The following is a 25,057-nucleotide window of genomic DNA, read 5'->3' on the forward strand; positions in this document are numbered from 1 at the left end:
TACAAAAACTTCTTGCAGAGATAAATTGAATCTCGTAATAAGGGACGTATTATCTGTTCATTATATAAATGTTTTTTTTGGTAAAGGTACATACTGCACACTTTCCTTTCATAGAATTAAACTTGAAAAGCTTTGGAATAGGTTTTGTCCTTTGAAAGGCCCCCAGAAGGTAGAATCGAGTGAGTTGAAATCGTGCAGACGAGCACACTTAGGTGTAAGATATCACGTGCCAAACCATTTTTCACAGTAGTTTCCCGTTATCTATTGTTTCATGATCCAAGAGTTATGGCGCCTCGTCTTCTCGAAGAATTTTTTAAAACACAAAATGTATTCGAAACCTTTTGTTTCAATTAATAATAATACGTAATGAGCGATTTACATTAATTGCACGACTGTGACTATAACGCAAGTAAAAAATGTAACGAAAAACGAGAAGAAATATTTAGACTATATGAATAAAATATGAGATATCTCCTGAAGTATTCTGATTTCAATTGTCGCATCTTAATTCTTTCGTACGCGAAATGATCAGAAGTATCGATTTATGTAAAAAAGAGTCAGTAGACCGTTAAAATGAAAAGATGCAATTGCATATTGCGCTTGCACCGTTGCGTCCAACAAAAATTGTGCCATGAAAAGATAGTCCTCGTTAAGGCAATCAACTTACTCTCTATCGATTTTTTTTGTAACTTTACGTAAAAAGCGCTACAGCTTGTCCTAGTTTCTCGAATCACCATGGATGCGAGGTTCATTAAGTATAACTGTTTCGTAGATTTGATTATGGATTTATTTTTAAAGAATTTTCGAGCGCGTGTTTGAGACAGATTTATTTTAAATAATTTTACAAAGCTCCAATACTTGTAATGTAAAACAAACATTTTTGTGCGCAACTATGTGCGACGTTTTGTGATAGGTTATCAATTTTATTTGAATAAAAATCTGAACTTTTTTTTAACTGCAATCCTCTTTCAAACCTGCAAACCCGACAGTTTTTATTCTTTACGACTATCGAGTATGTTACATATAAAAGATGAACACTGGTTACAAAAAGTGACCGAATATTTTCCATTTTGTTAAAACTGACGTTTCTCTAACATTTACGTATCGAAGAAAACATTTTCTAAAAATACTGGAAATATTTCAGGCGAAATGAATGAATTATTTTTGTTATTTTGCTGTTTTATCATTAAATTAACTGTTTCAAAACAGTACATTATTTGGTATTAGGAGCATTAAACGTGAAATTTATTAACTCGATGTTTTAAGCTTAACTGCCGGTCTTCTTCAGTAGTTAGAAACTGTAATATATTACAGGAGGATCCTAATTACCGTAAATAAAATGATACACACGAAATATAAAAAAATGATTAATATAAATTAACGTACTAAACGTATTGAATCCTAACTTCTGTGTACGTCTATTGTTATTTGTGAATTGTTTCATTTCGTAAACGAAGGAAAAACATTATTTAATTAATTTGAGGAAAGAAGTATTCAAAAATAATATCTCGCTACTAAGATTCTTAGTTTCACTGAAACGTTGAGAATTATACGTTTCCGTTTATTTTTGTGTGATAAAGCAACGAACGAAAGAAATATTTAATAAGACCTATAATACGAAGTCGTGTAAATGTAACAATATTAATATTACTTTCTACTGTACAAAAATGACCTGTTTCGTGTAAAAGTAATTTACAATATTCGAATTAATTTTAATCGTGCCGTTGCTCGCGAAATTCATGCACGCAGATTGCATAACTGTACGTGAATCTTTTAGAAGCGCGTAATACTGTGCGAAACGAGAGTCCCTCTTGCGCGGTTTTTAAAGCTGCTTTTAAAAAATAAGAGCGCATTGGCTCGTGTTCAAAACGCGTTGTTAAGGACGTGAGTGTTCTTTTAACTCGAGGTTTTAATGATATCATATTCTCGGGACGCAAGTTTGAGCATTTTGTTCTCCGTGGTGTTGCTGCAGAGTCCTTTCGCTAAATAAATGACGATACAACTTGAGCTTTAAAACGTTAATGAAATAAAGTCACCTTTTTTCTACGTACTTAAAGCGTCACTTTACCCGTACTGCCAAATACCATTTACGAACACAAGACCATTATAATAACGATGATATTATTAAAAGAATTTTCCACTACGATTATCGAAGAATTTATTCAGTTTATTTTGTCGATTATTGTTAAAACACGACTCTGGAATGGAACGTTGTTTTCCTCATACTCTAATTAATTTTTTCGTAATTCAGAAAACATATTTTACAATAAGTATAAAAGTACAAGTAATGAAGTGTTGCAAGCGATGAAAATAATTTCGTCAAAACAGAGCCCGAACTGTTGTTAATTATCGAAATATAAATAACAAGCGTTGTTGAAAGAATTAATGAAATTAATTATATTACCCATGCGTTGGGCTATTTTCTCAATTTGTCATATATGCAATTTCTACTGCCACCGCGTGTATAATTACTTTTATTATCATTCTCATCAATAGTTATTAACGTTTCATATCACTCGATACGATAAAAATACACAACAGAGAGAGAGTACAATGTAATGTGTAGATTCATTACATTTGGCACAATTTCTGTTCAAATTATCAACTTTATTCTTCGAGTATTATTTTTCGCAGAAAATTGTATAATTAATTTCATAAATTTTCCTCGGGTATTATTCTTTTTAAATAAAATCGAACGAAGCAAATACAAGTATGGTTTAACTCTTTCGTTGCTAGTTAATCATTCTACTTCTTGAATCCTGTTCAATTTTAAATTTAATAATTACATCAGAATTTAGAAAATCGTTTAATTCCTCCCAGTTAAATTGGAAAGTAAGTCTCTGTTCGGTAGGTGCAGTACATTTACTGCCTGATATTTCACAGTATTTGTAAAAGGATACACAAAGATATTTATAGCTTGGAGCCGCCCATAAACTAGACTAACCACGGTTGCGGAAAACGTCCAGTACTTCCATGGAGAATTTTTATGGAAGCACCATGTGACTCGAGCATGGTGAAACTATAGTCGCACGAATTGTCCCGAGAAATATGAATTTATACCTTATCCTACTAATCCTGACAGAGTAGTTGACTCAACATTTGTACTCATCTGTCCCACCAATAATGTTCTCCACTTTTTATTTATTTGGCCATTGTTCTTTTAAATCGTATCATGGTATTTGTAATTGTATAGATTATAACTAGATTATGGATGTAGATCAATTTTCACGACGTGCAACAGAACGCTTGTAATTTGATGTCTCATGGATTTTTACTTTCTTCGTTACCAACAGATCATATGATATCCGCGCTTTTCACCGGTCAGAACTCTTTCCATTCGTTTAATCACGAGAAATTACACGATGTATAGATTAACAAACTCATTAAAAACTCAACATCAATGTTTACTCGTACAGGGGATATCGCGTGCGTCAGGAAAAAAGGCAAAACCTCGTTTCGTAACGGGATTGAAGTACGATAGCGTGCAATGATATTAACACTCGGTACGGGGATGGTTAATACCCGTTTAAAGTTCGCTTATCAAAGGTCAATTAACGCGGCTACTAGCGGCCAACAAGCTACTCATCGACGTATTAGAAGGTTGGGCGATAATCTTTCACTCCTGCCGCAAGCTGGTGTATTTTTTTTTTTTCCATCTTTTTCTCCATACGCGCCAACTCTCTCCGCCCGTAATCCCGTTTGTCAGGGTAAGCAAAAGGGAAGGAGAAACAGTTTGAAGCGCGCTTAACAACGTTTATGAAATGAGATACTATTATACGGAGAGTTCAGTGGTTAATCGGTTTAAGTCAAGAGACCGTAAAATGGGGATTCGTGAGATACACTGAAACAAGCCCTACAGAAGCTTCATTAGTGTGCTATACGGAATTTATACATATAGCACCTTAAACCGCAAGATAAAGCGCCCAACATATTGGACCGTATAAAATTGTTATCAAATTCCCTCAGTTTTCAATAAACTAAGATGATGTATAATTATGCGGTCGTCGATACATCGATAATCATCGTTTTGATAGGAATAAAATATTCGTAGGGTTTGATAACAATATATTTTGTTAATTATTGTGTACGAAAAGTACAAATTCTTGTTAGACGTTTTATGTAATTTATGGTACGTGTTGCTAGTTATGAAGAATGTATAAGAGTAGGAGTGTATTTTGCGTTATCAAGTATAGCTGTGTATATGTATATTCGTTGTATTGTCAGGCTACTATATTAAATTTTTTCAAACGTCCTTCTTACTATCAAATTCTTCACCTTCTTATATCAAAAAGATTCTTCTTGCCTACAGAATATGTTCTTCGTTTTGGTTGGAATAACGTTTGTGTTTGCTTCCATGAAACAGAAGAGATGATTATGAAACTGTATCGGACAAAACCGCGTATCTTCTTACTATATTTTATTTTACTTATTTAACTAGATTCTCCTTAAATGAGAAATTTCACAACGTTTATTGAGCAAACACTGAGGCAATCCAAGTCTTTGATAAATTAGAGAATAATGGAGTGCAGTTAATTAAAACTTGCAAATTGAAAGGAATAAACAATGTTTTTGAACTCGAAGCGAGACGGAAAAAAAGAACTAAGAAGTACCGTTGGGAAGTACAGTTTGCAAAGCACAGTAATACAGTTTGCATCCATATGAAAGTATGTTTTATACATTTGCGTGAAACCGTTACGAAACACGAAATACGTTCTATTTTCGTTGGTATCAAGATGCTTATTGTGTTAGCAATAAATATACAGATTATTTTGAATGATAACTTCTTATGCCTTGTACTGTAATGATAAGTTATGCCTTGATGTAAAATCTTTAAATTGAATTTCCTCAACCACAAAACATTGTGTGAAAAAATTATATTCTACGCTTTTTATAATCTTCGATGCTTTTGTCAGACTCAAACTAATTCAAAACATTAATTTTCGCGCTTGCAAAACCTGTTTGATAGTAATTATTTTATTAGCAACGTTCTCGCTGATTTCAATGACCTTAAAGTATGTTAAAGGGGAAAGGTCCATGAGTTCATCGATGTTGTGAAGCGAAAAGTTATAGCCTGCAGTAACGACAAATAAATATTTCTAATTAAAAACTGAATTATAATTGCTTAAAGTAAAATAATTCTGAGATATTTAGAACCTTGATACGATTAAATTAACTCATTAAATAGATACTTGGAATTATTTTATAGTAAACAGACTTGTTTATTGCATTATGAAATTTTGTATACGATTTCTGGTACAATATCTATTTTTAAGTAGATTTAATATGAATAGACTAATGGTTCTGTGTTTGCATATAACATAATCTACAGAAGTAAATTATCATATTTCGCAAGATTAAATAAACTTTTCGTTTAGAACATTTATCTTGTTCTATTTATCAGCATAATTTGAACGTAAGTTATCTATCACCGAGCAGGAAAAAAATAATTCTCAATTTAAAATTGTTTGAAGTAGTTGGAGGATCAAACCTCCGGGGTTGGAATAATTAATTTCTCACTAGTCGTATTACAACCAGGAATGCGGTGTTCCAGCGCAAAAAATGAATCGAAAATGTAGAATAAAATTGTTTCATTCGAGGCTTTGTTTCGGAGAAAAGGAATTACGAAAATTCAGTTTTAACAGTCAGTGAATGGTCGGACGCGCCAGGAAAATCCTATTAAATTGCACGGAAGTCCAACAAATTTTCAAATTCAATTATCAGGTGTACCATAATTACTGGAACATAGAGAGATTGCAACAAAGCAGAGGTTTGACATGAAATTTTTTTTACAGAATCTCCATTCCGTATTTTATATGCTATTTTTATAATTTTAATTTTTGTTAATATTTAAATAGGTTCAATGCAAAGCAGGGGTTATTCTGAGTATTTTCCCTTTGGTACATTCGATTCGCTTCATCTGGAGAAGAGAAATCACTGCAAAATAAAAATAATTTCTATTCGTTTAAGTGCTCACTACATGGCTCTTTAACAAAATTTTGCAATACAATAATAAAAGAAGAATTATTTATACCTAACCGTTTTTTTTTTTAATAAGCTCTTACAGAAAGGCTCAATTTGACTGCCTGGTCCTCTTAAGTAACTCCGGTAAATTCCAGTATTAAATATAAAATAATATTCGAAAGGAATAACGAAAGCGTGTTAAGAGAGTCCCGCAACAAACAGTGTTTGAAATTCCAAGCAAGTACCTATCGTAATAGTATTCCCCGATATTAATATAACCGCGTTGTCAAATACTCGTCAACGGCGGGAAGGACCGGCGATATCCTGTTAAAAAGCTCGCGGGACCGGAAACGAGCGCAAGAAGCTCGGATACAAGATATGGTGAATTTTCCAGGTCGAGTCTATAGACCTTTCGTAACTGACGAAGGTACAACCGACCGCGGAGTGAAATATCCGTGCGTGAATAATGTAGAAATCCGCAAGAAAATATGAAGTCGCATTACCGAAACGGAACAGGATATTTGCGCGGATATTTCGTCGCGTCGTGCGGATTTTCCACGAACGACGTCGTAGGTTGGGTCGAGGGGGGTGTCGTCGAAGGAACGGGGTTAGCTAGAATCCACGGAGTTACGAGGGCAGTCGCGGGCAAGACGCGACCAGCAAATGGCGGTCGAAATAATTTCGCCAAAGTTCGTCGGTAAATTATTGATACCGCCAGACCCGCGGCGCCTGCTGACTCGGTTGTCCTCAGTTAAATGCGCTGTTTAATTAGGAAATCCGCAATTGTGGTAAGTCGGGGCATTGTCAACGGTCGCACCTACCACCCTTGCACAGTGGCTCGAACATTTTCACGCGATGACCGCTGGCCAGACGACAGATTGCCTGTATAGCAATAGCAGTTGCACGAGGAAACGAGCTCAAAACTATTCCGCGCGTACCCGAACCCTCCTACTCGCGACGCGTTACGCGGACATGCAATTAGCCAGGTCGAACAAGAGTTTTCGGAAATTACACGCTCGAATTCGCTTGACGTAACGGAATTAACGCGCCGCGGAAAGTTTCTTTTTAACGCGGCAAGTAAATAGGCGGGTTAGGCGAACGACAGCGACGATAGTTGCGGAGGCGCGGAACGAAACCGACCGTAAACTGATTTTCACGCGTCTTTGGATTTAAAACGGGCGAGTGAAACGCGATCGAGCTTCGCGGAAAGGAGGATCGAAACCCAACATTGTCGAGGAGGGGGGGCGAATGTTGCGCTCCTATTAAAATTTCATTAAACGAAGTTTTAATTACGTTTTACATTTTGCGGAAAGATTCAATTACGTGGAACGCGAAATTAATTTTGATCGGTGATAAAGTTGGTAACGTACAATTTTCGACGATCTTTGCTTCGTTTTTGTTCGCGACCCCCATTTTGGACGGAAAATTATTAAGGAATGTTTTTTCTTGCGTTTGGAAAAGTTATTCGATCGGGATTTTAATGATTCTATACTAGTAAAATTTTGGTATTTGTTGTTCGTTGAAGAGAAATAAGATCTAGCTAACAATTTGATAAATTAAGAATTGATAGTTTCCTTTTCATTTACAGTATCGTTTATTGAATTAAAATTAATGAAGGCCCATTTGCACCATCTTGAACACTCTCTTTACACGTTTAAATAAAATCGTTACCGTGCCATCTTATCTAACAAGTTGGTAAATTAACAATTGATCCTTTCCTCAATATCGTATATTGAAATAAAATGAATGAAGGATTAAATACATATTAGATGTTTGAATAAATATTCTCGACACGGTGAATCTACGCGTACCGTGTTTCAAATTAAACGAAGTTCTATGATTGAGGCATTCAGGCTAAAATCAGAAGTTATCGATCGTCAACAGTTTCTAGAAGATTGGGAACCTGCGTTGATTCGATCGTAATAAAATCAAGATTACAAAAGAGGAAAAATTGACAGTATTTTTTAGAAATATCATCGACAGCGTTCCCATAAAGCAAGATGAAATTTATTTTTGTATACCAAGAAACTAACTTTACCGGGGAGACGTTCTAATTATATTGTGCAACGTTAGACGTTTTCTTAATTAAGCAAACAGCAGCACCGGAATTATCACAAAATTATGCTTACAAGGTGCATTACCCAAGTATCCGAAATCGATTTTGTTCCCCTTGAAACACGCTGCTGAGTGCTGCAATTTAGAGCACACCTTCTTATTGTTCATGCCCAGGCGCAAATTTACAAAGTAAAACGAAACAAAAATTTATTTCGTTATCTTATAAAGATCGATACGTACCATGCATACTGTTTAATCCAGAGAATAACTGCAATTTAGACAAATTTACATAACGACTGTAAACTCACGAATAGAAAGTAAATATTTCTTTATATTCCATCCAAATTTCCGTTCGATTTGGCTACTTGGCGAATACTTGGCGGACCCCAACCCCGGTCTATGCACGGAAGTAGATGCGTCGATCGTCATAAGTGAATTCGTCCCTTGGATATAACCGGAGACGTACTCGGAATACTTGGTGGTTCTAAGAATTTTGAGAGGACGGCTCATGAATGCAAATTAAAACGTTTATCCGCTCCTATCGCGCGCCTCTTTCCTCGTTTCCGTTATTTGATTTCCCGTATAAACGAGATTCAAAAGTCGATAAGCCACGGCTGCCGAAGACTTAAATAATGAATGCGCGGTAAACAGGTCTCGTTGTTTAAATTCCCCTTTTTTTCCACCCGCGAGAGCGTCGCGTTTTTGGCCGAGCCCTGTATTAGATGGCCGTTAAAACTGGCTGCGAAATGGGTCAACTCAAATTACCATGAATTATAACCCGCGGGGGCTCTTTCGCGTTAAGTGAAAGAGAAGTGCGCGTTAATTTCGGTACGATTTTTCATATCGTCGGACAGAAACTACACAAAACGCGAAAGGTAAACTGAAATTCGCGAATCGTACTATTCCCCGGGCAAAAGCGTTTATTTAATTAAGACGGATTCGTCGGGCTTTGACGTTCGCCGCCATTTTATTCGAAGGCACCTGGTTCGCTAATTTCTCTCGTAAAGTAATCGCGGACACGAGACGATTGTATCGCGTGGTTTTGTCTTACGTAGCCCTCTATCTGCGTGGAAATCGGCCAAAAGAATTCGCGGAACCTTTGAAACGCTGGAAATCCACAGGAAAATTCAACCCTTGTGTCGATAACCAGATATACCAAGGCTACCCACTTTCCTATTTCGTTTGAAAAATTTGTATGCTCTCGTTCGAGTATCGTGAAACCACGATCTTCGTACTCTCTACAAACTTATGTAGATTTATGGTTTTAGAATAAAAATTCGTTGCTACTCAGCATTAAATATTAAATTATTTTTCGAGTTTTACGAACACGTTCCAAGTCCATTTTCGTCGAATTCGATTCGCAATAATTTTCCAAACTGACACGAATGGATCGTACGAGGTGATTTTGACGTTATAAATCATCGATGTTGGTCCTGTTATCGTGAAAATCCATGTTTCGTGCGTCGCGAATGCTCGTTCAAAGTCGAAGATTTCTTCGACGCACGCTGCTAACGTCATTATTCAAAGTGTCACGAGTGATACCCGTTCCAGGGAAGAAAAAGCGGTCGGAGTTGGTTTAAACAGGGGCGCACGAATACAAACAATATTTTCGATATGCTAATAATCTTGAACACGATATCAAGATACATGCATGCTCGTAGTACTGTAATCCAAACACTCATGCAACATTCATGAGCTATCGTCCGTATCGCTTCACCTTTTCAGTTTCCATGCAGTAAATCCTTGTCATATCGTATCTCTCGGCTTTCAAGCATTAAAGAACCTCCTCGCGACGGTTTCTTTAAAAGTGCGATTTTTCTCCTGCTGATTTGCAAGCGTGCTTCATCTCTGCGACAGCGCATCAATGCAATAACAAACAAGCTGATAAAAAAGAATATATTAAGGAAAGGAGGCTATGGAAACAAATGTATACACACGATACTGACAAAATTAATCTTTCTATAATATTTTGAATTCATTGGAATCTACCAAAAAGAGCCTTTATTTTTACGAAACCAAAGAAACAAAGCCACGAATAATTTTATTTCACATTTTAGTATCTTCGAACGATCATTTTCTGGTGGCCACTACCAATTTTAAGAAACACCTCGTACATGGAGCATCACTTTGAGCCCCGGAATGCAGACTGCCGTGAAGCCTTTCTACGTTCGCGTTATTAAATACAGACGAGTTTGAAACTTTACGTTGGCCCGCGACACGGTCGACTTCGCGTGTCGCGCACCTGCCTTTGAAACGTCTGCGTTTCACGCGTCGCATGATGACAAACCAATTACGCAAACAGCCCGATGAACCGGGCTAACAATAAATTAATACTCTTTCTATTCCGTAATTAACGGCGTATCGACTGTTTAAAGTCGCGCTCGATAATTCGTGGCTGTCTACCCGACGACGGTCTCGCGAATAACGTTTGAGAAACTTTCGACCGGAGACGCGCAACTGCTGGCAGTTTGTAAGTTTGTTCGCAGACAGTGAGGTTGGACACGGAAATTCGTACGGATATAACCTTGAGCTTCACATTTGTATAGCTTTAGTCGGGTTCACGGTCCAAAAAATAAACTGCGTATTTGTCTGGAGGTGATTATTCGGTAAAAGTTCTAATTCTATGAATTTTATTGCCCTTCAACTAATTGCCCTTAATTTCTTTGATAGCGTGATCCGTGTGAAACAATTTTTAATTTGACACAGTACCATTGAACTAACTAAAAACAATTTTACGAAGCACTATACCTAGATGTTAATCTCTGATTTTAATAAAACTGTGGCGTCGCCTCCCATGCTCGCCACCAGAGGGGTCACGCTCTCACAAGCGCTCGACCGACCCCTCGATTGCTATTATACACTTGTGTGATCTTCGATACGGTATTGGGAAAGAGTTTGACCCTGTTCGGAAGATATTGGAAACGCAACCGAAGGAGTCACGGTATTTGTATATAGATAGAGACATGTAAATTGCAGGTTTATTTGGATTAAGGTTTACCTCAGAATTCGTGGATGGACAGTCAATGGCTGCTTGTCCTGGTTACCGTGATTATCAGTACTAGACTCGCAATCAGAGACTCCATCAGGATTATGAATACGATGATAGAAACTGGATTTGCTGGAATATATCGATGTTGGACGTCCGAAATACTCAGAGTTGTATTACCAAACTTAGCCCTAGTGGTCTTAACCTGATCCTCACTCGTGATCATCTGCAACCAGCAATAATTACACAGCATCATCAACGCCCAAAGCAACGCGCAGCACTTGAATTCCATAGGACAATCAATTCGTTCGCCTATTGCAAGATAGATTTCCATTTTCAAAACAATCGAAAAAATATTAGTATTGATGATTCGCTAGTATCCTTGTTCAATTGCTATCCTTAGACCATCTTCGATCTATTAGGATCGATTTTCATGGGATATAACACTTTACTATTTAATAAAAAGCGAAGCATACAGGTCAGTTAGAATACCAATTCTTCAATTATTAAAATTCTATCAATATTCAAAGTTTATTCAAAGTAATAAACTTAAAGAGATTCAAATTCAATAAATATACGTTGCTGAACTCCTATACTATGTCATTGAAATTTAAAATATAAGCAAAATTATAGAAGCTAAAATGATTCAAGGTAAACATAGCTGTGCTCGATCTTCGCTATTTTTATTTGATATCCCTTTCGTATTCAACGAAGAATGAAACTTGTTAGGATTTATTCAAACCTGTTTTCGTTTTAACCGAACGTACTTTAACGTCGACGAATTATAATTATTTCAATTTTTTAACTTGCCCGAATATTTCAAAATTATTTCGAACAGAGCTGCGCGTGGTCGTGTTCAAAACCCGGAAGAATCGAAACGACTTGTCACTGTCTCAAAATGTGCGCGTGCTAACGAGAGGGGACGTCTGCTGCAATTTAATTGGCCACCGTTTTTTCACCGTTCGGGCGTTAATTAATTATCCCTGTAAAACGTTCTTTTTTCTATTTATTGTGCGAATGCGCCACTTTATTGTTGTCACTGTACTTTTTTTTTTTATTCTTTTCTTGCAGCGTCACTGTGCGACGTGGTTTTCAACAGCGACTCGACGAAAACGGGAGTGGTCACGTCGCCAGGATATCCAAATCCTTATCCATCCAGGACGCGCTGTACATATGACTTCCAAGGACGAGGAAAGGAACGGGTCCAAGTGATATTCCAGGATTTGAATTTGTATTATACGTCGAACGGGGCGAAAGAGTGAGTCGATTATTTTTATTACGATTTCTATTTTTCTTCCTTCGCCGCTTCCATTTCACACGTACTGTTGTTTCACGTATTTTATTCGAAGTTAAAAATCAATGAGAAAGTTTCGAATGCGTTGGGATATTTATCTATAAACTAAAATTATTAAAGTGAATCGATTCGTTTATAACCTGCGATGAAAATGTTACTTCGAAAACGAGAATACGTATCTCAGTGGCTGACAAAAATAATTCTATACACTTTCGGTATTATGTCCTTCGACACACAGCAATAAATTCTGATCGAATGTGTGAAAGCAAAATGACGGAACGCCGCGGGCAAACCTGAAAATAAACCAAAAAAAAAACCCCCCAAAAAGATAAACTTTTGTGTCAGGATTAAAGGTAACGATAAAATATACGCGTACGTATAATATATCAAATGAATGAAATTAAATCTACGTGAACTTTGAAAATATGAAATATTGGAAAATCCACGCGAGGAATACTTCGAAGTTTAATTACTTCACAATTGTAAAATATTAAAGTTCGTATTTTCTGTTGTCTTTAACTTCAAAAGCACCTGTTATTCATGAACATTTCACATTCAAAACTATGGAAATTGTAACCTAATAATTTACGAAGATTACATCTAATTGTTATAGGATTATAATTTTTGAATACGATAAATCTAATTATAATTACAAGATAATAATATAAACAAAATGTTTTGCAATTAGCAACATCATAAATTAGATTTCAGTTTATTCTTAAATTAAAACCAAGTAGCACGCTTTACGAGGAATTAAGTCGAAGTCAATTGTACGAAACAGTACAGAAGAAAGCCGTATAACTCGTGTTTAATCTCTTGCAATTAATTCTTGGCATAATATATACTGCACTCATCCTGCAAAGTAATACGAAAGTATCACGATAATTCTTCTTTCTGCCCCAGTTTCCATTCGGGCCACTACTTTAAACAACATCCTTTCCTGACGTAAAAAGTTAAACAACAGTATCGCGATACAGAATGCAAAAAAGTTTCATCCTTAATGCTGCTGCGATAATGTTAGGGTTATTCGCGTAATTATATTTCCTGATGACTTCACGGTTCGTTCATAGAATCGTCGAGTCAAACAGTAAACTTACAACGCGTCTACATTAGACGAATAAAAATTTGTTCGACCGTCGAAAAGAAATGTGTTGGAACAGATTTAACGAATTTAAAATGGTTTTAATCTAGTTAACGAGTGCTGTATGCATCAGCATACAATTAGATAAGTTTACAAAAATTAAAGACAACTGTTGATTGAAAACCTCAGAGTGACTTTATAAAAATGATATATTCTACCTTGAATTCTATGTACTTTGCGTTCAATGAACAATATTACAAATACATTCGCGGTTCATGGATTTAGCCAAGGGCTATTCCACGCCAAATCGATCGCTTTCTATACTCGAGGTCTCTCGAGATCGTTCTCACGTTATATTGTTTCAATGAGGTCTACAATCAAAATCGGCAGATCTCATAATCGTTCTAATGGTATCGTTCGTAACTCTGGAACAATTTTAGCGATACTGTTATTGATTTAAGCAAGGTGCGCTCACAGATTTGCAGATAATAAAACACTTTAACGCGAACACAGTCTGTTTCCATTTTACTGTTCTTTTATGCACCTTAAACCCTCCATGCGGGAGAAGCTAAGCGATTCTCGGAATTATAACCTATAGTTTATAATTTATATTCTATTTTTATTTAAAAAAGAAATGTCATCGAGACGAACTAGTAAACCATCGGACCAAAAGTGTCCTGAATAATCGATAAAACCTCGACGACTTGGTTTATCACTTTTAATTCGAAATATGCATAAAAAGACAATAAAATGGAAATGGACTCTATTCGCGTGGAAGAGTTTTATTACGTCAAATTATCCTTACATTGGTATAGAGAGGGTCGCTAAAATTTTCATAGTAGTATAAATGACTTTATTAAAACGATTATGAAATTACGATTGGACATCTCACTGAAACGATAAAATAGAAATGACCTATTCCAACGGCTTGATAATTTTAATCTATGTTCTAACGACGAGAGTTAGTTTCAAAATTAGTATCGCGTGAAATCAGTTTGTCAAAATTGCTGTTCGAGGATCAAATAATTTCTAACGAAAATTTATCGTTTAGAGTACCAGAATAGAATCGTCTAGGTTGCTGTACTAAAGTATTCGCGGCAACGTTCACCGTAGGTTGTGGTGTGTCGTTTGAAAATTTAACATGTTCGCTGTTGGTTAGAAAATCATGAGAGGTATCCTGTGTGTTGCCGATCCGTAATCTGAATTATACATGCACAAGCACCGGTCGTCTTTTGTTTAAAAATTCATATCTTCGAATAATTGTGGCTGTACGACCATTGAGGATATTATGTTTTCCCCAGTTGAAACTAGTTTTCACCGAGAACTGATTTCAGTGGCGAGGATGTTTCGCTAATACTGGCTTAAACTAGTCAGCTTAAACTTGTATCAACCGAGCGATTTTTGTATTGGTACTAACCCGTTTGGTAATTTCTAAAATTAACCAGTCGAAAACTAGAATTCCCGAGACGCAGTTGAAACTATAATATTTCCACTGAAACCAGTCAAAACAATAGGATAATATATATATATTTCTAAAAAGATATCGACATTCTTTTGCTAACAGTTACTCTAAAATCCTGATTGATAATATAAGAAAATTTGTGTTGGATCAGATTGACCACTTAAGACAAAGGATAAAGAGGGTCGATCGACCAGGGATAACTCAATTGTTAAAACAATCTAACCGCAATGGAACGATTCGAATTCCGATCACCGTTGTCACGATTCTTTTTTATTTTCTCGTGCAAATACTTTTTGCACAAGATGGGGGACAGAAAGAACAGACGATCCGTGCGTGCGTCATTTCCAACCGTTCAGTGTGCAATCAAAAGGCGATGTAGAATTTGGCAAACGCGATCCTGAGTTCTGCTTGACGTACCTTCAAATACAATTTGCACGGAGTGCATCGAGTGGTGTGCCCAAATTCCACCATTAGTGTGCCGATTGATCGACGAGTTCGTTCCGTTGTCCGACGACGAGGATCGGACGTTCCTGGAATTCTGCTTGTCCTTGTGAAAAGCACGGGAACGGACAGTTGCGATCGATTTCACCTACACGCGTGTGTAATGTTTCTAAAGGGCTCCACGTATCCTGACAATGCGCGTACGTACTGATCGGGTTTGCTTGTCACCTCAACAACGACTCGTAACGACAAATGAAAGCAATCAAATCTGAACGAAAAATAACGAAACTGCGAAAATACGACCGACAAAATGATATTTCCCCAATTCCAGTATCGTTTCGACGCAATTGCAGCGAGACGAATACCTTTTGCATCCATTTGCCATTGTTTCACGCGACTTTCGATTGCACCGGAAGTACCGTAGCATGTAATAATTACAGAATGTTTAATCTACTCGATTACGAAATTTAGACTACCGATTAATGGAAATGTTATGAAATATCATTAAATTGAAAGCAAAGGTAAAAATATCATTTCCTGACACTGGATATCGAAAACCTATATTTTACAATACCATTTGTCGAAAGTGGTGAAATGTGCTATACCGTGTCCTTATGGTAAAATAATTTTTCGACGACACAGAATCCCCAGAATACTGTAAAATCAATTCAAATCCGGTTGTATTTGCAGAGATTCGAGGTTTTCCAGTGGCCAGCACGGGAGCTTCGATTTAATCTCTATCGAAAATTTATGGGTTTATTTGGACAAAAAATATATTGTGAATATCACACTGCACCGACGTTCGTCGATAACCTTTGAAACGGGATCCAAGATTATTGTGAAAAATTGATTAATTACATGATGTACGAGCCACGCTGTTTCTCATCCTAAATAAATATAGCAATATGTATGTTGGCCTCTGTTTTGCTTTATATCTCAAGAATGGTTTGTCAGAAAATCATGAATATGAGTCGAGATTTTTGAAAAAGAAATTAATTCGCATTTCTATAAAACAAAAAATCAATTTTAAAATAGAAGAATAGACTCTTTGTAATCTTGATGTAATCTCGAAGTTAGATCTTCGCGAACGAACATTGGAATTATACTTTAAACGAATATAAACGATACCATTGCGAAGTCTTGGTTGAATTAAATAAAAAGATTATCGGTTGTACGAACGTTTTCACGAATTGTCTGTCAAGAATGGACGAGATGTTAGCTGGACGGAAGAAAGGGGGCGACGGTAATCGAAGGGAAACATCTAAACGGTATTCCAGGAATCTGTCTATAACACAATGCTCCCCTGACAACAGCAATTGCGATCGGTCATCTCCTCGTTCATTTTCCACGTGCTTGGCCTTAAACGCTGTTTAATTGCCGCCGGTACGTTTCATCGTGCGGTCACTGGAGTAGTGTTTCCCTGGTCGCATAATTGTTCCTGCCGCGTAACAGGAAAATTGAAATAATCACGTGCAACAACGTTGTTCGCGCGCTACCGTCGTCGATAAATAACGAAATTTTAACCAGACACGCAAAAGAAGGAAGCGTAGCCGACTCGTTCGCGATCCGTAAATCCTTCTAATATCAACTTCGTTCACATAATTACGGCGCTGTTAATAATCGAGGCAGCTGTTACGAACTCGTTAATGCATTAAGTAAGCCCCTTTGGTAGACGCCATTACATGGAATATGATATCGTGAAAATTATATTCATAACTTGAGGCGAATGTTTCTTATTACGAGAGTATAATTTATCGAAGGATGTAACGCGAGAGGTTTTAGCAACGATATAATTTCCCGTTTAATATAGTTTAGAAAGTCTATGCGAAGGGGAGATAAGCCCCTGTGCGGATATAAATCGATACCATGGATTAAGAGTATTTCACAAAAGATTTTGAGATACTCTAAAAGCCTCTTTAAACGTTACATACACTATCACAATAAGTTTCAATTGGTTCACTAACAATAGAACAGTCTAAAGTGATCACGTTATGAGGCCTGCCCTGTTTTCAGGATCTGCGGTTGGTTGAGAAGGCTCGAGGCGTGTACAAGTACACGCTATGTGCATTCACAGATTTCTCCATCATGGGTTGCCCCCGGTTATGCAGGTTCCAACCCGGAGAAAACTGTCGGCCAGTGAGCACTGGAATTTGCACAATAGAGCAACGAGTTGACCATCATTCGCTATACTCACTCACTTTGCATACTCTTATGTTTCAAGTTACTAGGGAGAAAAGACCGCTCTTCGCTTACGAGGAACATCCCTTGAGTGTGACATGTCGATATCTATGAAGTTTACAGACGAGATGGCTCCATAAAAAATATTTAACACACATTTTAAGTGTTCATTTTCGGTTAAATAAACAATTTAATTGATAGGAATTGCTAAAACTTCTTTGAGTGCATACAGTCAAAATAAATTCCAAATTAAACATATAGGGGAGTATAAATTATAGTAGGTGGTATAGTCATCGGGTAGAGGATGAAATGCCCTTTAAAACAAGCGTTCGAACAAGTAGATAGCTTTATTAGTTCCGGAGATATAACGATTTTAATTTCAAGTCGATGCGGTGGTTAATTACGGGGATATAAGGGTCCGAAGCGTTTGTTTACTTTCTTACTACGGCCTTTGCAAGGTCGTTGACCGCACGTGCTCGTAGTAACTAGGTCACTCGGTCACGAGTCACGTACGAGAAAGAGAGGTCCGGCGCGACGCGTCAGACGGAGACAGAGATAACCAAATTAAAAAAATACACTTTCCTTTACACGACGATATCTCGAAAACGGAAAGTCGGATCGACAAAAACCAAAAGCCATTTTAAAGGGGAAGATTCCCCGCTTCTAATGATGGCTCAATTATGGATAGATCACGAGTATTTCGGAACTGCATGCGTCTAAAGTTTCATTTCTTTTAATAACCTGCCAATTTCAGAGTAACGAAATCCTCAAGTGAAACTGAATCATCTTTGCTATACATTTTCTACTTACATCGGAAACTAACCAGAATTTTATATCAAATCTTATCCAATTTTTTTACAAAAAAATATAAACGACCGGACGTGCTAGGCAAGACAGATTACATATCTTTCTCAGTAAAACAAACAATAAGAATAGAAGTGAATAAGCTAAAATTCTTTGTACGTATACTATAAGAAAAGTCGTGAAATTGAATGGCGCTAATTCCAAATGAAATTTTAAAAATTTTACCGGTCGTGGTAGATTTAGCGTTAAGATCGTTCAGCTGGCAGGAAAAGATTTTCATTAAAAATGTGCCTCAAGTGTTTTCAGTTTGCATACGTCGAGCATGCACGCGGCGCAGTGCATTCAAATGCAGGAGGGGATTTCGGTGAATAGAATAGGAAGAGGTCGCGACCAACATCTGATTTTCCTGTCCAGTTTTCCTTCCAATCATCCGAATGGATTGGTCGAAATTTTCCTTGAACGTCACACACGCCCCAACATTCATACGCTCGACGTGCATTCATTTCGTGCGCCACGGTGCACACAGTCGCTCGTGCACGTCGCGTTACACGAACGCGCACGCAATAATATTCTTTATACGGTGCCATTCGTTCGAATACTCCACTTCGCTGCGAGTCGAAAATTGTACATTCGCTTGTTAAAACTAGGCCGAGACGTGTTAGTTTACGGGATGAGCTGTCGACAGAACAGTGCAACACAGACGCGGAAGTTGAAACGAAAATAAACGGGACCCGAAACACGCGCGGCATATACACAAAGCGTGCATGTACCGGGGGACCGACCATCATCGGTCAAAAAAGGGAATATGATAGACTGGAAACGTCAAAGGACGAAGAACGACGATTCATTGTATAGTTGGTGAAACTAACAAAACTTCTACTCCATATTTAAATTAAATTATAATTGAATTTTAGACTGATACTTAGAGACATTCATAGGATTTGAGATTTTGCAAAAATAAAGTCGCACTGGCGCAAAACGACTTTAAAGAAACTGCATTTCTCATATTTTTTGTTCGTTCAAATGTTATTCAGATTCAACGAAAACTTCAGAATCGCGCAGAATTTTAATTGCAGTTCTAAACAATAGATCGCAAAAATTGTTACAAGCATAAATACAATGAAATTCGCAATTTCGTGCAGCAAAAATCTCGCGACGTTTAAATAAACGTTAGTAGTAGGCGAAAGAAACGTTTCCCCGGAAAGAGCGTCCAGTAAATAAAGTACTCGCGGTAAACGGGTTAGGCAAAATGTTTTACTTTAAAATTAGTTTCCTTAGCAACTTGAATGGCAGTGTTCCAAAGGGGCCTGACAACCCTCGATTGGTCGCGCGACTTAGTTCTTCCCGGGGGTTTTAAGCGAGCCTCCGAGCAACGGGAGAGCAATATTTCTCGGAGCAAGTAACGAGTGCTGGGAAACAAAGCGAAGGGTGGGAAAAAAGTAGTAACGAAGCCTTGGGGTGGGAGGGGTCAGGGCAACGGAAAGCAGAAGAGCGAGAAAGCAGCGCGGAATTTCAGCGCTAGAAGTCCCACGACGTAAAAACGAAGGTCACGATTGAAGAATGTCTGGCCGGCGTCGAGTTATTGCTGAAAGTTATGCGCCAGTGTCGCGAGTGTTGAATATGAAATTGGACAATACGCGTAGGTAGGGGACCGTTGGCATCGCGCGTGGCCGTCGTGCACGGGAAAAATGCATCTTGATTTCTGTGTTTCTAACAGGACGTGAAATCAGTAGCGAATGGAAATGCACGGTGGTCCCCCAGGTGAAGCTTCTTTTGTCGGGGAAATGAAAAGTTTTCCCATTGAATATGTTTTACGCCACGCGTTCTGCTGACGTGCGTACGCAGGTAAGTACGGGAACCCGCGAAACGATTCGACGCGAAAGACAGAAACAGACAGGAGACACAACTGCAGGGGACGTACAAGAGCTTTATAAATTGGTAGCCAAACTTTGAAGGCGCATTTTACTTGTCGGAAGGATGATAGGAATTCTGAACGCTTTTTTTTCTTAACCTTTTACACCTGACTGGCCCTTCAAAAACCAATTTCTAATATCGCATTAATTATACCAATATTTCCAAATGTTTCTTTTTTACGTCTTTCATTAAAAATAATATAAAAAATTAAAAAAAGTCCGAAAAATCGAAATAAAGGATCAAAAAAAGAAGTATAAGAGAAATTTATGAAAAAGATAATGTGTTAATTATTCATTGCCTCGAGATATTCTTTCTCCGTTGGAAGCAAACACAGAGAACAAAATGGAAAATTTACTAGGGCACGTAGATTCTGTTTTAGATTTTATTCTATTATGAAATTTTCTCATTCTTTGGACTCTCATAATTTCGTTAATATTTATTGAAATTTGATGAGAAGAAAGCATTTCAAAGTTTGGACTTTCTACTTTTGGATATTTTATGCCAATTTTATACAACTTCATTAGGACATGTAAAAATTGCTAATAACAAACAGTGTTTCAGAGAATGGTTAAGGTAGAAACGTGTACCATAAAATCTCTTAACTTTCGACGAAGCACAGCAGTTTATGAGCGCACAAATGAAAAAAAGAATGTTGATACAATGTTCCTCGCACATTCATGTCGCACATATCGCACATAGTTTACGTCAAATTTTAAAAATCGTCTTACGTGCAACGTATCTATAGAATTTCCGAATACAGACGTAGCCACGGTTAAGGAATTAAATTTTATGAGAAATGGAAAAAGAGTGGAGAGCGAGAGTCGTCGATCTAAGCTTCTTGCACAAGCGGAAGCAAATTTCCTTCTATGCCTTCCCTCTACGCCGTGCCGCCTAAGTCGCAAACTTCCTCGAATATGTTAACGCACTGCTCCGCGCCACGAATAAATTGGATCGAAGGCTGGTCGTAATTTACGGCAGATATTATCGACGAACGTCGCGACCGGAGTTGTTCGTCAAGAGAGACGAAGCTCTGAGCACGAGCGCGTGAAACTGTTTAACACGGGATTCATCGGCACGTTATTATCGAGAATTTTCATCGAGCATTTCGTCCTACTTCGAGGGGCGAACTCCGGGCTGCACGTGATCGCGACGAAAATCTTGAAGACCTGACCAATATTCACCGCCCATCGAGCAACCACCAAGTTTTAAGCACGCGTTAATATTGTCTGAAAACGAAACGTCATGTAAATCGAAAATATTCATATTCATAAGCCCTGACATCATCGAAATAATGAAAGCAACATAAAAAGTTGAAGAAGTATTGATATATGAAACATATAGAATAGTATTGATTATTATTTTTTCTGGGGGTAATAGTAAATTAAGAACTTTACCGAATGATTTTGAATTTCGTTTTAGTGCTTGTAACGATAGAAAGTTTTAAGAATATGTGTTATATTCTGTAAATGTTTTTGACCATGCAAAAGTATTAATAAGTTTTAGAGGAATGTGAAATCGTGGAAAAGAAGGTTGGAAAATATTCTTGCACATATTTCTCCCCCCTCGAAGCAAGGCTTTTAGATTCGCCCTTGAATACACCGTGTAGAATCTCGCGTGAACATTTTCGGGCGAACTATTCATAGGAGCTTTTTATTACCTTGAACATTCCTTCCTAACATTCTTCAGATAACTACATACACGTAAAATCGCTGATGGTGTTACGGGTAGGGCCATGAATGAGAATTTTATACACTGTTGTTGGGAATGTCGAAAGATATTTTACAACAAATAGTCTAGCTGCTTTTGAAGCTTAATCTTCAAACTATTATTTGTATCATACTGAAAACTCCACTCTTAACCCTTTGCACTCCTATGTGACTCGACATTTTTTCGAGTGCAAATCAAAGAGACATCATACACTTGAAAATTACAAAATACAACAGATATTTAATTGAATTTGTTTGTTCCTCTATTTGTTTAAATTTCCCTACTTTTTAGTTAACGTAAATTTCAAATAAGACACTTAAAAACGTTGGGAGGTGTTGGTAACAAAATTAAAATATAATTCAGAGTGCAAAGGGTTGCTGGACTTTTCTGATTAAGACCAATCGACTTAAAAATTAAAATTGTAAAATTTATAAAAAAAAAACGCCCAGTAAATACGTTTATCAATCAGACAGTGGAGATTTAGAAAACGTATTTAATAACATTTTATTTCGATATTTTGGCCAGATTTAGCCGAGTTCGATCCACTGTCCTGTATTCTTCGAAATGAGATCGATGGTAATTAAGAGAGAAATCAGCAAACATGGCGAAGAAGCATGTATCCGGGCGAGATAAAAAGACGGAGTGGCCGGTCACCGGTGGAATTAGTTCGATTCGTTATCTTTAATTTAACACCCGCCATTAATGCACCCTTAACGTCGGTTCCGTGCATACAAATCGTGTCGTTAAACGGGGGAGAAAAAAAAACTTGGAATAATTCAGGCTCGACGATATATCTTCGAACGCACTTCCTTCGACGGCATGATAAATTCACCGCCGCGAAAGAAGTTATAGATCTTTGGTATCGTCGTTTTTGTCCGCGCCGGCTTTACGCAACATTCGTACTTATTATAGTCGGTTCGGCGGTCCCGTTGGTACGCGAAAATTTAGTGTGGCTCCACGACGAGCACGTTCGCTGATTCTGAATCATTGTTTCGCTACGCGCCAGACCGTTCGGTTTTAACGAACTCGTCGATGGCCGTGCAATCCAGGCTGGACCACGTAAACTGGATCGCCTGAATGTCTTCGTTACTCGTGATCGTGTAGAAAAATCACTTACAACAAAATTATTTCAACTTACAACGAAATGATTCAATGATCGATCTTACAATCGCTTTATTCAAAATGAATTTGCAATTTATATAATTCTGAAGAAATATCGCAATTGTCATAATCTCATAGAATCTGTTGTATTCCTATCAGAGAACTTGATGCCTTATTTTATGTAAATGGTCTAGGGTAGATTATAAAATGATGAGTTAGTAGTTAGAAAGTAATAAACTGTTTAGAAGGAAATATGTATATTGCGTTTGTCGGAGATCTCACGATAATCAAATATTATAATAAGTTCGAACAAGTTAGGAATCAATAGCCCTTTGGACAGATAATTTAAAAGAATTAACGGAGCTACGAAAGAAATCGACAGAAGTAGCGAGATTATCGGTCTAATTACATGATCCGCTAGAAGGATCGGTACAAAAGAGTTTGGGTCTCAAGTTTTATGTTCGAAGAATAGAATAAGTATGCAATGATCTTCGTCGAGCTTCAAACAAATTAATTGTGATATTACACAGCAGTTGATGTAGCCATTAATAATTCTATACAAGGGAATAGTATCGGAAAAATGTCTTCTGATGTCTAACGCGTCGATATGATAGAGTCATGATTAAATTCATGTACTAGATATCGTATAAAATAACTGCAGTATCTGGAAAACTATGTTGGCCCCTTTCAATTACGTTAATGCGCTTAATTCCGCGAGGGCCGTCAAATTATACTCGAATATTCTAATTTAGAGCGAATCAACGTATTATATAGAATTATCAAAGCTAAACGAATTTCGAAATTGGAACAATGATATTTGATAAAGCCGAGGGAACTGATCAACACACATGATTGTTGTTAATTTATGAAATCCATAGTATTATAATCATTCAATTATGTAATATATAATTTTAGATACTAATATACACTAGTTTGCAACGTATAATACAATTAACGAGTGTTACAATTGCTCTATTTATTTCTAACGCGCTTTAATGATATTTGAACGCGTACCAAAACTTTATGTATTCAACAAGTATCGATTCGACAGTAGTCTCAAATAGTTAGAAGACATTCCCTAGAATAGTTCGATACAAGAGTATCACTTTCAAACATAAATGTACAGATGGTATCAAAATACGTCTCAGTTTCATCCGTAGTGGAAGGTAATAGAGGCTGAGCTCCTTTGACGTGCTTCGTATCGTGTTATATCGAGGCCATGCTATAAGAATGGCACTTTAACATTATTCCATGCTCGCAAATAGAGATTACCAGCTACAAAAAAAAAATTAAAATACCTTTGCTTTAAGAATTTTAGTAACAATCACTGTTAAAGCAATGACACAGAAATATCAAACACATATCAAAATCTTTTCCAAACTGCTTCCGATTAACCATTGTTTCTTCCGATATGTTGAATCAGAGGTTTACCTATTTATTTAAATTTAATTTATAATTAAATAGCGAAAGAACTCTCTTTGAAGACAATTAGTTCGAAGCAGAAATCTTATCTCTCAGATTTTAAAAAAGAGAACTGTATCTTAAGATCTACGTCAGATTTGTTGATTTTGATTCTTTCTTGATGAATTTGTTGACTACATCTGATCGTAAAAAGAATTTTCTTCGCAAGCGAAATAATTTAATCGAATATTCAAACAAGTTACAAAATTTGTTCTCTCTCCCGGAAACGTAAATTTTTAACAGGAGTAACGTTTATTATAAACCCCTCGGCGAACGTGTCTGTATTCAAATCCAGAGTTTGTTATCGATCCAGCTATTCGTATTGTCGATAAATTATTTTTCCCCCGGGTTTAAGTTGCATATTTCGAAACGATTGTAATCAACAGCGCGGACAGGTTCAAAAATAAATTCCGCGACACTGAAAATGTTTATACGCGAGCCCGTATTTCGTTATTCATAAGACTGATTAAAAATTCGGACCGTAATCTTTCGTTCTGTGACGACCCTTCAACCGATTCAGTTAGCCGGACCGTAAATAAATTCTTTCTCCGTAAATAGGCTGCCGTCTCTATGCTGTAGATCACCGAATTGAACATTCCTCTATTTTCAAAT

The 25,057-nt window shown here is 37.0% G+C and overlaps 1 protein-coding gene and 1 long non-coding RNA gene across 3 annotated transcripts in view; one reads left to right on the top strand and one right to left on the bottom strand.

The window, feature by feature from the left end:
• The window catches only part of Sol1, a 556,981-nt gene that overhangs the window by 483,912 nt on the left and 48,012 nt on the right, over positions 1–25,057 (top strand). The window contains exon 9 of the mRNA XM_076774500.1: positions 12,074–12,260. Coding sequence (XP_076630615.1) covers positions 12,074–12,260 — 187 coding nt within the window. The remainder of the gene's footprint in view (positions 1–12,073; positions 12,261–25,057) is intronic.
• The window catches only part of LOC143346425 (uncharacterized), a 316,064-nt gene that overhangs the window by 150,950 nt on the left and 140,057 nt on the right, over positions 1–25,057 (bottom strand). The window lies entirely within an intron of this gene.

This window comes from Colletes latitarsis, chromosome 10 (assembly GCF_051014445.1).
Source record: "Colletes latitarsis isolate SP2378_abdomen chromosome 10, iyColLati1, whole genome shotgun sequence".
Taxonomy (NCBI): Eukaryota; Metazoa; Arthropoda; class Insecta; order Hymenoptera; family Colletidae; genus Colletes; species Colletes latitarsis.